At 48.7% G+C, this 14,847-nt stretch overlaps 1 protein-coding gene across 3 annotated transcripts in view; it reads left to right on the forward strand.

Moving 5' to 3' along the window:
• The window catches only part of Galnt9 (polypeptide N-acetylgalactosaminyltransferase 9), a 79,683-nt gene that overhangs the window by 26,559 nt on the left and 38,277 nt on the right, over nucleotides 1–14,847 (forward strand). For all 3 annotated transcript variants that reach the window (XM_008853738.2, XM_008853739.2, XM_008853740.2), the window contains exon 2: nucleotides 8,888–9,068. In XM_008853738.2, coding sequence (XP_008851960.1) covers nucleotides 8,888–9,068 — 181 coding nt within the window. The remainder of the gene's footprint in view (nucleotides 1–8,887; nucleotides 9,069–14,847) is intronic.

Raw genomic sequence — 14,847 nt, forward strand, 5'->3', positions numbered from 1 at the left:
CCACACATCCTCCCCAGCACTGACTCAGATGTGGAACCACTGCCCACAGCCAACCCGCATAGGCTGTCACTGTCTGCACTGCACTTGGGCCCCTCTCCCTGCCAAATTTCCTACAAGGCAGCATGTGCCCAGTCATTGGTTCACACCCTTCCTGGATGGGTGTCACTCAAAGACTCTCTACACCTTAAAAAAATCTTACTTTTAATTTTTAAGTGTGTGTGTATATGTGTGTGTGTGTGTGTGTGTGTGTGTGTGTGTGTGCTGTTTGCCTGAGGAAGCCAGAAGAGGGCATCCAATCTCCCAGAACTGGAGTTACAAGCAGCTGTGAGCCATCTGATATAGGTGCTGGGAACCAAACCAAGGTCCCCTGCAAGAGCAGTATATGCTTTTAACCACTGAGCCATCTCTCAGTCCCTTTCCAATGCCTTTCTGATGACTAGACAAAGAAGTAAATGATGTTTCATGCTGGCTTTTTATGTTTATGGCTATCAAAGTTATATATATATATATATATAGTCTTTTTGAGACAGAGCCTCCCTGTAGTCACAGACCAAGCTGATCTTGATCTCACAGAGCTCCACCTGCCCCTGCCTTCCGAGTGCTGGGATTAAAGACGTGCCACTGTGCCCAGCCAAAGTGATATTTCTAAGGAATCTTAGTGGCAGGAAAGCACTGGGGTGGAGCAAGGAGGGCAGTGTGGACTTGAAATGTGCTACTCACTCACCAAACTGAGATAACACCATCTTATGGTCTTTTGTTTTTGTTTGAGACAGGGTCTTCTGTAGCCCCAGCTGGTTTGGAACTCACTATGTAGACCAGGCTGGCCTTGAACTCACAGGGAGTACCATCTACCTCTGCCTCCTGAGTGCTGGGACTAAAGGTGCGTGTCACTACCCTCGGCATTCGTAGACTTAAAAATAACTCTGGCACTAATATGTGGGTATTGGTTTTCCCCATTGTGATGGGTCTTGGGTGATCCTGGGTATGCATTTGAGTCTTCCTGCAATAACATCTTTCTTTCAACCTTTTCTATCAGAAGAAACCGACCTTCTAATTAAAGGAGTGAAGCATATATTGCTGGCAGGAAAATAAAATGAAACCAAGTCTGGGAGGGAACTTGGTACCTAGTCCATAGAGCATCTGTGGCTGTGACCTAGTAGCTCAATTTCTGGTGACTATACATAGGTTATGACCTAATAGATGAATTGGTTGACTTGATCAGTGTACAAGCAGGTATTTATAATCCACTTGACACAGTAATACATGGTACATTAAAAGGTAGCTGTCCAGAGTTTGCTGGGGCTTCATACACAGAAAACACTTTTGACAATAATTTAAGTTGAGGCAAAAATCTAAACACAGACCGGCAGGTAGTCACAGCATCACTGCCTTTCCTGACACCATCCAAATGAGCTGTACAGTACAGGGAACAGCAAAAGTGGGTGTTGCTGCATCCAACATACTGTGGATGGGGTTGGTCATACCTCCTGCCAGCTTGAGGAGGTTCCTGGATGTCAGCTGGAGGCTCACCCCTTTGAGACATACAAGACATACACCCCCTCCAGGTGCAAGCAGGTCCCATGACCCCTGGTGAGGCTGGGACTCTGGCCAGTGCACTGACATGGTCCTGACTAGAAGGTTTCATTTCACACTTGCCTCCAGCCTACCTGGGAGGGGTAGGGCTGTACTGGAGCCACTCAAGATAGACAAGTCCCTGTCCCTGCCCCAGGAGCATTTCCCATTGGTACATGATCCTTATGGGGGACCAGGAATGTCTCAGGCTGAAATCCTTAGAGTTCACCCACACAAAGCTCCATCTGGCAAATCTAGGCATCTGAGGGAAAACGTGGCCATTATCCCTCCCACAGAGTGTCTACCAGAAAGCTGTTCGTTCACTTAAGCTGTCTCTTCTTCCTGGCCTTGTCTGGTGGGTGTGAAGAAGCAACTGGTCAGTGGATGCTTTGCTTGTTGGAATAAAACCCTGGTGATCTCCTCTGGTCCTCTATTGTTCCCTTGGACTTTTGTGGCTGGACAGTTGGCTGGGCTGAGGTGCTATCTATGGTGCTGGGCTTTGAATCTCATGTCTCATGTGTTTAGCAGGGTACCAAAAGCACCTGCCTGGAAGGTGAACCTGGATTGAAGGGGTAAAGTGTACAGATGTGGAGCACTAACTCTCAGACAGCTCAGCCACCTCCTCCATAGAACAGTCTAGGATGTTGGCTTTGCTGTTTTCTAGGCAAGTTATGGGCAGAAGTTCAAAGGCTGAGCTAATGGATGTAGGTTTCCCATTGTTCTCATGATCACCTGGCTTTGGGGATGTGACCCAAGCCATCCTGCTGGAGGATGCTTCAGGATTGGAAACCAGGAAAGTGGCTCATCCTAGCTTCTCTAGGGACCTAGTACTTTTGGAAGTCATGTGTCCACCTTCTGCATAGGATAACCACAAGGCTTCCTGAGTCCTCTGGAAGGGACATGCACTGGGTCACTCCTTGAGATGGATAGTCCATACATCAGCATCACCCAGCAGAGCCTGTTCTCATTGAAGCAGCTATAGCTGTGTGGCACACGCCATGGACCAGCTAAAAGAGCAGGGACAGATGCCCTCTTGGGCCTTCATCCCTCAGAGCTTCTGGGGAGGGTCTTTCTACCCTTTACAGTTCCTGGAGACTCTTGGCATCCCTGGCCTGTGGGCATTATCTGTGCCTTGTCCACAGATGGCCTCCTCTGTGGGTTTGCATCCAAGTTCTCCTATTCAGAGGACACCAGCCATGCTAGACTTGGGGCCCGGCCTCACCCAGGTGACTTCATTTTACCATGATTACATATATTGCAAAATAAGGTCTCATTCTTAGGTCTTGGAAATCAGAATTTAAACATGTTGGCTTTGATATATTTGGAAGACACAGCTCAGCTCTCAGTGGTGTGTGTAGAGTAGTCTTGTGCCCTTTGTGAGTATGAAGCTTGTCTGGTTCATTAGATCTGGGGATCCTGAGAACCAGAAAGTAATTAAGTCCCTCCCCAACACACACTTTGCTATGTCCGGAGCTGGGCTCTAGTGGAGAGGGGGAGTTCCACAGCTGCTGCCCAGAGGTTTGGCAGCCCAGGCAGGAGGTGCTACCCAGCTCAGCATGGCTCCTGGCAGAGCCTCAGAGTGTGGGCAGCCACATCGACTGTTAGCATGGTGAAACAGGCCTCATGATTTCAGTCACAGGCAGGCCACTGTGATGTCCTCCAGCTTGCCCTCATTTCCTAGTGAGATCAAGCAATTCTGTCTCTTTACAAGGAATCTTTGTGAAATAGGATATGAGCTGCTGCAGGGATAAGAGATGGGGGAAGATGAGAGGCCAGGAGCCCTGCAGGGAGGTGCCCGGAGTGACCTTCCATAAAGGTAAAATCCAATCAGGGTTTTCAGTCAGTGCAGCTATGGATCTTTCCAGCTCCATAGAACTGTGAGGGGAGCTAAGGCTTGTGCAGGTGGCTCTGACCTCAGCTCCAGATCCCAGGCTAGTTTCAAGGATCTGCTCATGTGTATGTGGACCCCTCTCCACCAATAGCTCCTGGCCAGAGTACCTCAACAACTCCCAGCCTCACAGGGTCACAGGTATATATGTGTGGAACCAGGTCATGAATCTCCCAGGGAGCAATGTTCCTGTTCCATATCTTCTCTTGGGGCTCCATAGATGCTCTGTGAACAGCAAGAAAGCAGCTGTCTCCTTAAGAAATGATGAATAGGTACCACCTCAAGCCCCTCCCAGTGACCCCTGGGGTACACTTTAGAAAGCAAGGTGAGATGGTTAATATTGGCTGTCGATTTGACAGGATCTAGAATGACCTAGGAAACTAACCTCTGGCAGGCCTGTGAGGGACTTTCTAGATTAGGTTAGTTGAGATGTGAAGACCCTGAATGTGGGTGACATCCATGGACTGGGGTCCCAGACCGAATAAAGAAAATGTGAGCTGGGCAACAACATTCATTTCTCTGTTCCTGACTGTAGATGCAATGTGAGCAGCTGCCTCTAGCTCCTGCCACTGTGCCTTCCCCACCATGATGGGCTGCACCCTCAAACTGTGAGCCAGAATATGCCCTTACTTCCTTAAGTTGCTTTTGTCAGGTGTTTTTGTCCCAGCAGCAAAAAAGTAACTGATACATAAGGCTTCTCCAAAAAGAATGAGATGCACAGTGTGTCCTGTAGGGTCAGATGTTAGGAAGGATGGTGAGGGCCAGGCCTGGACCAGAGCTGCCAGGACTTTGCTTTGATTCCTTATAGTGGAGGTTCCTGAGCAGGAGCCTAGCCTGGGACCCTGGTTCCACTCTTCCAATGAGCAGCTTGAGTGAGGTCTTGACTGGGATGCTTTTGTAATTCTGGGTCTGTTTCCTCACCTGCTCTTTGAAGGTTGGGGAGGCCATGCCCTGGGGTTGAATGAAGATCAGATAGACCACGAGCAGAAGGAGTTTGCCCGGCAACCAGCAGAAAACCAGCATGTCATCAGTGCAAGACAAAGGCAGGCAGAAAACAAAAAGACATTCTTCAGAATTAAAAATACTGTTAACAAGAAAAAATACCATGGGTGGGCTAACTAGCCACAAGGGTATGACAGAACATCAAGCTGATGGTTTGAGAGTCTCTGAGAATGAAAAAGAAGTCAACAGGAGGAAAATTAATAAAGAGGAGAAATCTTTATTTAGAAAAGGTTGCAGGGCTGGAGAGATAGCTCAGTGATTAAGAGTACTTGCTGCTCTTCTAGAGGACTCAAGTTTGATTCTCGGCACCTGTATCAGGTAACTCACAATCATATGTCTCTATGAGAGAGAGAGAGAGAGAGAGAGAGAGAGAGAGAGAGAGAGAGAGAGAGAGAGAAAGAGAGAAAGCCGGGTCACATACGAAGAAGAGAAGAGGAGAGAAGAGAGGAGAGAGAGAAAGTTAAAAACAGGGACTAGAGAAATGACAGGCTAGAGAAACGGCTCAGTGATTAAGAGTGCTTGCTGCTCTTCCAGAAAACTGAAGTTCAGCTCTAAGCATCCTACAAGATGGTTCACAACTGCTTGTAACTCCAGCTCCAGGGGATCTGATACTCCTCTGGTCTGCAGATACTTACAGGCACGTGGCATACACTCACATAGACATACACACATAAACATAAATGAACAGAAAACAAAATCTTTTTAAAAAGAAAAAGAAAGCTGGGCATGGTGGCACAAGCCTTTAATCCCAGCATTCAGGAGGCAGAGGCAAGCAGATTTCTGTGAGTTCAAGGCTAGCCTGTCTATATATCAAGTTCCAGTCCAACTGGGGCTACAGGGAGACCCTGTCTCAAAAAGACCAAAAGAAAAGAAATCTTTAAAGTAAGTTGCAGAAGAGCAAGTTGGAAGGCAGGCAGGAATAATCTCACAGGTGGCAGAACACATCTCCCAGAATGTAATAAACACATCAGGTATGGGGTAAAAGATTTTCTAAAGACTGAGCATGATCACAGTAAACTCCAGATATGCCCTGATGAGAGAGGAGAGAGAGGATCTGCAGAAAGTAGAAATGGTCCCCTACACTGGAACTCATAGCAACCCTGGAGCTAGGTAAGGGAAAGAAGACATTGAGCAGGAATTCTATACCCAGCAAAGTTATCTGCCAATCCTGAGGAAAAGAAAAGGGTTTTCAGCTGCCTTAGAGCTTAGAAAGGTCACATTCCACACAATCCTTCTGAAGTATTATTTGGTAATATACTTCAGCCAAGTGAAAAGAAAGTCCTAGACCTAAGATATGGGATTCATAAAACCAAGGAGCCTGTCACCCCACAGTCACTTCATTAGCAAGCCTCAGGCATGGCATGGAGATCAGCTGATTTCAGCCACGCTGCCTGAGTGTGGGCATATGCTCAGAGACACCATGACTTTGGATGTGGACCTTTCTGCACTTCAGTTTCCTCATCTGCAGATTGGAGTGTCTCACAGCACTGGCTTCCTAGGGGTGCAATGGAAAATGAGAAAGTGAGCATGTTGGCAGGGCACATGCCAACAAATACTGTGACTACCACCCTTGTATGCCCAGCTAGAGCAAGATGTAGGTCACTGCCCAAACTAAAGCAGCCAAGTGTATGAAGGTATGGGAAATGAGAGCATTGGCATTTGAAAATTCTTCATTAAGTGACCCAAGGTTGGTTAGTAATAGAATTAAGCTTTGGTCCTATTGGGCACCTCAGTGCTGGGCTCCATGGAAAGTTCTGTTCACATCAGGGTAAATACTGACTTGTTTCTCATCTTAAAATCTTGTGGAATCTGACCTGCAGTTGCAGAGCAAGCCAGGGCTATTGCAGATGAGCTTGAGGGCATTGTGTGAAGGCATGGGCAGGAAGCCTGTGCATTCATTGTCTTGTGTGTGGGGGTGTCTAGGGGCACTGGTGAAAGTTGATGCCCAGAAATAGAACCTTCAGCATTCTTCTTGAAGCCACTAGGGCAGCCACCAGCATCACTAAAAATATAACAGAGCTGAGAAAAATCAGGGGAAGGCAGTGCAGGGGAGGGGATGTAGGTGGAAGTGGAAACACTCCACTCATTTTTCACACTGAGGAGCCCTGGGACTTGTCTCTGGCTCACAGAGTAAGAACCAGATCCATACCCCTATAGTGCTCATGTGCTGGCTGGGAAATAAAAAGAACGAAGGCCAGCGTGAAGAGTGGTGTGTGCAGGAGAGGCAGCACAGATGTTGTGTTCTGGATATTTCACCAAAGACATATTAACCTTTACAAGTGAAACCCCAACACAGGGTACCCAGTACCCCCTGAACAGCTCTAGCCACCCTACAGCCAGGCTCCCGCCAGTTTGGAAGCTGCTGCATTCTGCCTCTGGGAGACACCCATCTTAAAAAGTTAAAGTGAAAAACGCAAGTACAGCACATAGATTTTAAAAACAGCAGGATTTTGCTGGGTTTTGTGGTGCTTACCTATAATCCAGAACTTAGAAAGCTGAATCAGGAGGATTGAGGCCACCAGGGCTACATAGTGAATTTCCAGGCCAGCCTGGGCTACAGAGACCATGTCCAAAGCATAGTCTTCAGATATGTTGCAATATTAAGATAAAAATAAGCAAGTGACTGATGTGTCTCATAATTTTTCAATTTTATATTGGATTCATATCCTTCAATCCTACACGAAGTTCAACTCTATGTTTGCACAGTTCAAATGGAAATATTCCAGAATACTCAGGGGTCCAGGAGCCTGGACTGACCAGAGAAGCCCCCTGGCTATTTGGAGTGTGGAAGTTCACACTTCACACTGCCTAGTTTGGCCCCCACTTTGGAGAATGGCAGGTACTCTCCTTGCATATGGACATTGCCCTGGACCAGGATTCCTCTAGGAGAGATGCTCTGAGCCATGTCCACTCTCCTGACTCAAGTGATTGCTGAGAACTTTCCCAGGTGCCACAGCCCCACCCTACCCCACCGAAGGTGAGCAGCCTCTGTGACCCCAGGCAGAGCAAGTGTCTACCTGAGCTTTCTAGAGGGTCCTGTAGGACTCTCTTGCCTTCTATGCTGCCTTGCTTTCTCCAGTACCTTGTTTTAGCCATTCCTTCGGTTATTCCCATGTCCTCAGCCTGAAGCTGTGTGTGGCACCAATTTGCAATTGGTTCGGAAGACAAACACTGTCCACAGGGGGGACAATGACTTTGTATTTAAAAGCTTAATCTCTTTTAGCTCTTTACAATTAAAATTTTATATTTTATTTTATTTTTATTTTATATGTATGAGTGTATTGCCTGCATGTATGTAAGTGCATCTGTGTCATGCAATGCCTCGGAGGTCAGAAGAGGGCTTCGCATTCCCCTGGAACTGGAGTTAAGGATGGTTTGTAGCCACCATGTGGGTGCTGGGAATCGAACCCAGGTCCTCTGCAAGAGAGGTCAGTGCTCTTAACCACAGAGCCATCTCTTCAGCCCCACAATTAAAAATTTTGTACATTAATTGGCTTCACTCATTTTTAAGATTTTATTGCATTGATTGATTGATTGATTGATTGTGTGTGTGTGTGTGTGTGTGTGTGTGTGTGTGTGTATGTGTGTGTGCCATAGCATGCATGTGAAAGTCAGCTTACTTTTGGGAGTCAGTTTTCTCTTTCCACCTTGTTGGTATGTGGGTTCTAAGGATTGAACTCAGGTCTTCAGGCTTGGCAGCAAGTGATTTTACCCTCTGAGCCATCTCACCAGTCCCGACTTTACTCTTTAGAACAGCTTCAGGTTTATAGAAACAGTGAGCCTAGAGTCTAGAGAGGTCCACAGTCCCTGGCCCCTACATCCCCTTTAGTGACATCTTAGGCAAGTGCAATTGTCAATTATAATGGTGAGCTGATGGGACTGGAGAGATGGTTCAGCAGTTAAGAACACTGACTGCTCTTGCAGAGGACCCAAGTTCAATTCCCAGCACCCACATGGTGGCTAACAACCATCCATAACTCCAGTTTCAGAGGATCCAACACCATCCTCTGACCTCCTTGGGCATTGTATGACACGGCTGCACTTATACACATGCAGGCAATACACTCATACACAAAAAGTAATAAATAAAAATATTTTAAAAAATAATGGTGAGCTGATAATAACCTGTGATTAGTAGCTGAGGTTGAAGGTCTTAATTTGGCCTCCCTGCACTGCTGGGATTCTGTGGTGGGCATGTAGTAACTTGCTCTCAATATCATGGTGTCACATGGAGTGGTCACACTGCCTGATTCATGCTGCATCTGTTCACCCTCCCTGGATCACACCAACCTTGTGTCTGCAGACTCCATGGTCACCCTTTTCTGGTGCAGTAGTGTTGGGTTCCCACAGGACACTCGTCATGGGGTGGGTCTGCTAGGAGCAACTCTCAGGATCCACTGACCTGCCTCTTCTTGTCTCCTCCAGGCCTTGCAAAGCCCATTGGGCTGGTGGAAGGTCCAGGTGGCCTGGGCCAGGGAGGTGTGGCTGCCACCCTTCAGGACAACAGCCAGGAGACTGAGGGCAAGTTCGAGGAGTTTGGGTACAACGCACAGCTCAGTGACCGCATCTCCCTGGACAGGACCATCCCTGACTACAGGCCTAAGAGGTGAGCAGCCTGGTCCTAGAAGCTGAGGGCTGGGGATGGGGCTCTGCCGTGCAGGAGTGTAGGGCTACAGATGGCCCCTTGGTCTGTGTTTTTGTCTCCCTTGGTCTCTCTGTCTCTGTATCTCTCTGCCTCTATCTTTCTGTCTCTGTCTTCCTCTGTCTCTCTTAACCCGTGTTTCTCTGTGTGTTTTCCTCTTTCTCTGTCTACCTGTGTCTCCCTCAATCTCCTTGTGCCTATCTCTCTATCTCTATTTTTCTGTCTTTGTCTCTCTCTTTTCTCTGCTGTCAAGCTCAAGCTCATCCTCTTTGACACCCATTCCTAAGAGCAGTCCCTCTTCCCTTTGGACCCAGAGACTGACAGGCTGGAGGTAGCTGGGCTGCATATGTGTAGCTGTATATGTGTACATGTGTACACGGACACCCCAGCTTGAGCCCTGAGACCCCACCCAGTGTGTTTGTCCCACCGGCTTTTGGTGCTGTTGTTATGCTGGTGTGGATGTTGCTCAGTGACCCTCGCCTAGTACTTTTATGTAGGGCTATTTTTTTTTTTACAACTCAAAAGTTTGAATTATTTACATCCTGAGATATACACAGGGAGCTAGCTGCCGCCTTCAAAGGCTTAGGACGAGTTTTGCGACAGAGCCTGGTGAGACCCTGGACCTTTCTTCTCACTTTCAGCTCTTGGGTCTGAGTGTAGGGTCCTGACTTAGGTTGGAAAGGGGTGAGGAAGAGCTATGGGGTGTGTGGGAGGAGACACCCTCTCCTGAAGTGCTCTCCCTACCTGGACAGTTCTCCTCTACCAGGATGTTCTCACTTGTCCTGTCAAAGAACACTGGGTCCTCCCTGCTAGATAGTCCCCTTCCTAGGGTGAGGACACTGAGGACGTGTGTGGTCAGAACATCCCTTTATCATTCAGCTCTTGGGCTGTCTCTCCCCATGTCTAGTTCCATGTTGGGGGAGCCCCCTCCAGCTGAGGCATGTGTCCCAAGCCTTGCCAGCCAGAGCATGGGCATGATAAGAACCAGCTACAAGAGACTGGGTCATAAACATGCTGGATCCATTGAGAAAAAAAAGAACAAAAAACAGGAGCAATCAGACATCTTGGCAAATAGGCTGATAGACTAAGTGATGAGGGCAGGCTCTGAGACAATGCATGGAGAGACACTTGGACGAGTGTCTCTTGGTTGTTCACCCTCTTCATGTCCCTGTAAGTCCCCATGTGACTGCAGCACACAACAGTCTTCCCAAACTCAAAATCTCTGCAGAGGCCCCTAGACTCTTGTTCCTCAGAACCATGGAAGGAAATGGCTATTATATGGCATTATGTATAAGCTTATATGCATAAGCTTGGAGGCTGTTATGTTCAATCAACAAGACATATGCCATTATTGACACCAAAGTAGACAGGTGGGCTGTGACATCAGTGGTGTCTGCTAGTGCTGTCCATTCAGCAGTCCAGCACCTGGTATTTAGTGGCTGGTGTCTGGGGGTGGCCAATGGGCAAACAGATAATGCAAGCTCAGTACAGGCTGGCTCAAAGTTTCTCCACTGTGAGTTTCTCAAGGACTTCACTCCCACCATGATCAGAACATGCCTGTGGGACTGGCAAGTGTGGTCGTCAGAGACGGGCTACAGGAGTGTGTGCATGTGCATGCTGAGTATATCCCAGCACCCACCCAGGCGGCGCCATCCGCTCAAAAAGAGTTCTCATGCTTCTGTGTCAAAGCCATCCTTGCTCTCCCTTTGTCTGGAGGTGGACAGCTTTTCTAATTAAGTAGCAGCTTTAATTACGGCACAAAGCACATTATGTAGATCTTGATTACTAAGCCTGCCCCTGGGATGACGAAAGGAGGCCAGCAAATCCAAATTAAACAGTGTCATCAAAAACGAACAACCTTCCCCAGAAGCCACAGCCTTGGTGTCCCCAGTCTCCTGTTTGTAATCTCCATGCATATTCATCGTCTGAGCTATGAACAGCTCAGCTGTCAGCTCTGATCAATGCAAGCTAAGTGCGTGGTGGATGGGAGGCTGGGCCTTCTCCCTAGGCCCAAGCTGGTGGACAGAATTGCCCCATCTACTGGACCCTGCCCATGTTCTTGGTCTCTGAGAAGGCTGGAGTCTCCAGCAGTACAGATCCTAGAGAAACTGGGGTTCCCTAAAGATGTGCCTCAACTTGTCCTGTGCTTTGTGTCAGAAGCCCTGTTTCTTTCTTTTTCAGTTTGTATTGTTTTGGTTTTGGTTTTCTGAGACAGGGACTCCCTGTGTAGCTCAGGCTGGCAGCTTGGCTGATCTGCCTCTTCCAGGCAGTTCCACTGGTCTGAGAGTCTCTTAGCAGTGCTCACTGCTAGCCGTGTGTGTGTGTGTGTGTGTGTGTGTGTGTGCGCGCTTGGGGAGTGTTCTGGATAGCTTTAGTGTCAACTTGACACATCTGGGTTGAGGGAGCCTCATTTGGGGAATTGCCTCCATTGGACTGGCCTGTGGCTATGTCTGCAAGGCATCTTCTTGATTGTTGTGTGATGTGGGAGAGCCCAGCCCACTGTGGGTGGTGCCACCCCTGGGCAGGTAGGCCTGTGTTGCATAAGAAAGCAGGCTGAGCAGGGGCCAAGGGAACAAGCCAGTAAGCAGCGTTCCTCCATGGCCTGTGCTCCAGCTCCTGCCTCCAGGTTCCTGCCCTGAGTTCCTACCTTGAGCTCCTGGATGACCCGGGAGCTCCCCAAGCTCCCTTTCCTCAGAGTATTTTGTCACAGCAATGAAGAAACAAACTAGGACAGGGATGGAGGAGCCTAGTGAATCTGGTCAGTTTCAGGGACTTCCTGAAGCTATTAAATTACTTGTTTACTTAAGGAGCTATTAAATTGTTTACTTATTTGCTTAAGGAGCTTTCCTTCAAGAAATTCACAGTCCTCCTGCCTCAGCCTCCCAGGTGCTAGGATAGCAGGTATGTGTTACCATTCCTGGCCCTGGTTTTTATCAGGCATGGAGCTGTGACCAACAGGACCTCATCCCAGCTTGCAGCTAAGTCCTTGACATCTCACCCTTCCTTCTCAGGATGAAGGCACCTTGGTGGGGGCCTACAGGGCAGCCTGGCCTCTGGGTCTGGAAGGCCCTAAAAGGGAGCCAACACCCTAGCTGTCTCTGGTGGTTCAGACCTTGAGGATGACACTCAGAGTCAGACCTGTCTCTGCTACCACAAAATTGGAGTTATGCAACCTAACCTGGAAGGTGGAAGCCACCTGTACTTGGTTCCTTAAATGCTGATCTTCTGGAGTTGTGGGGGGGTGGGGTAGGGGGCAGTGACACTGAATGCATGGCTACCCCAAATCTCCCAGTAGGAAGTGGTGGACATAGTGCATTCGCTGTGAAACACCCTCAGCTTCCACAGGCCTGCAGTCTAGTCTGCTTCTCTCCTGCTGTGTGAACTCTGACCAGGTCCCACTGAGCACCCAAAGGCCCCTATAGAGGGTCCAGGGCTGTGGCAACACAGGACTCTGGCATAGCTGTTGACAGAGAATATGAAGATCTGAACCTGCCCTGGAGCATGATCTGTCATCTGACTCTGGGAGATCTGCTAGCACCAATGACCCAAGGGACTTCATGAGGGTTGTCACTGCCTAGAGGAACATACCGGGGGTCATACCTACAGCCCTGGGGACAGAGGAGGTGGTCTGCCACCTGGCTGCTGATCCCCTCAGTGCAGCTGGTGGTGACCCTGTGACCAGTTTGAGATCCCTCCCCATCTCCATGTGACTGTGTGGGAGGCATCTGCATGCATCTATGTACATTTTAGTGTCTTGTTTCTAATGTGTGGCTGATGTGAGTCTGTGTCTCCCAAAATTAACTTGTTTCCAGGCCTATATGAAGAGGGCTCTACTGGTAGGGTATTGTGTAACACTATTCCTGGGAAGAGTGAACAAACATCTACTTACCCTGAATGCTCTGCAAGGACCTGTACATGTGTGCTGAGACAGGAAGCCACCATGCAACAGGGCATCAACACTGTCCCTGGAGACCAGCCTCCCAAGAATCTCACCAGATGTTATTCCCAGAAATACCTGCATGGTTTCTGAATGTATGGCTTCGTGTTGGCTGAGGCCCATTGGTGTCCCTGAGCATGAGGCATGAGTCCACTGTCATTCAGCAGAGCAGCAGCTCTCCAAGGGACGTGCTGCCACTTCTCATTCCACCCTCATCTCTCCGGGGCACAAAGGCTGTCCCCATAAATTTCTTTTAGTGCCACTGACCTGGCCAGTGTCCTGTGGCCATCCCTTGGGAGAGGTGCTCAGGTTCTTGGCAAGCATGCTGCTCCCACCATCTCTGTGGTGTGATCCCTCATCTCTGCTGTGAGCTGGAATCTGCACATGGTCCCCTGAGCACCCTCCTGTGCCAGCTCTTCACATCTATTGGTCTGCAAAAGCCCTACTGTGTGCCAGCACTGAGAAGAGACACTGTCTACCACTGAAAAGCTGTGGTGGGCCCAACTTTGGGGACCTAGCAGTTGGCTGTTGCCTGTCAGTCCTCATGGTTGACCAGATACCACTGTGTTCTGCTTGAGGCCAGCACCATACTTCCCAAGCTTGGATCTAAGGCCCAACCACCATCTACTGATGCATGGAAGGCCAGAAAGGTGGTGTGGCCAGCTAGGAGAAGACTGAGGTCTGGCTTATTTCCTGACAGACACAGTGCCATTGAAGTCAGGAGGAGTTCCTGGCTCCCACACACTGCAGAGTAGCACTTTGTTCTTTTCCTCTGTGATATCATTGTCCTGGGGTTGTAAATGGTCATGAGCACTGTCTCAGCCCAGATGGCAACTATTAGGAACAAAAGATGAAGAGGAGATACAACAGGTGGCCTGAGACATTCCCCCCTAAACACTTATATATACATAGCCCAGAGCGTACACTGACTCAACACCCTGAACTGTAAAGCCACTGTTTGTCTGAAGAGGGACAAGGCACCTCAGGGCACATGCTTTATAGAGAGCAGCAAGGATAGTTGTCAGACCTACACCAGCACCTCTGAAGAGGGAACAGGATTAGGGGAACGGAATGATCTCAGTTGGGTGTCAATCTGAGCTTGTTGGGGAGGACCCTATTTATTGGGTGATAAACTTGATTCAAAATGAGATAGGGAAGTGTGTGTGAGGTACAAGCCACCAAGGCCCCAGACAGCAACTGCTGATCCCTCAGTTGTATCAAGCGCTGTATGACTCTATTATGTCTCTCTGCCTCTGTCACTCTCATTCTGTCTTTATCTCTCTGTATCTCTTTATCTCTCTGCTTTTCTGTCTCTGTCTCTGTCTCCATCTCTGTCTCTGTCTGTCTGTCTGTCTGTCTGTCTGTCTGTCTGTCTCTCTCTCTCTCTCTGAGATGGACCACTCTCTCCCTTCCATTTTTCATCCTTCTGTCCAGTGGAATCCAAAATTGGGCCTCAGCCAAGATGAAGACATCTCCCAATGTCTTTTTTATGCTGTCTTAGTCATGAAACCAGATTCCGGCAGAGGCTGTAGAAGGATGTTGGAGGTGTGGTCCTCTCTTGTACCTCATCCTGCATTGTGCTCCTGCTGGCCAGGCAGTGATATTCCTGGGGAAGGCCCATCACCCTGTCATTCCTGGGAGGCAGGACACTGGTTTTTCTGCAGATGGCCAAGAGCCTAGAGGCCTGTGCCCACTTCCCAGTCTTGTGGGTGGTAGATGTGAGGAAAGCCCATCTTCCTCAGTGAAAACAGTGAATTTGAAAGAGAAGAGCTGCTGTGACCAGTAAAGGGAAGGCAACCCACATCC

Source organism: Nannospalax galili, unplaced genomic scaffold (genome assembly GCF_000622305.1).
Source record: "Nannospalax galili isolate Female #2095 unplaced genomic scaffold, S.galili_v1.0 scaffold566, whole genome shotgun sequence".
NCBI classification, from domain to species: Eukaryota; Metazoa; Chordata; class Mammalia; order Rodentia; family Spalacidae; genus Nannospalax; species Nannospalax galili.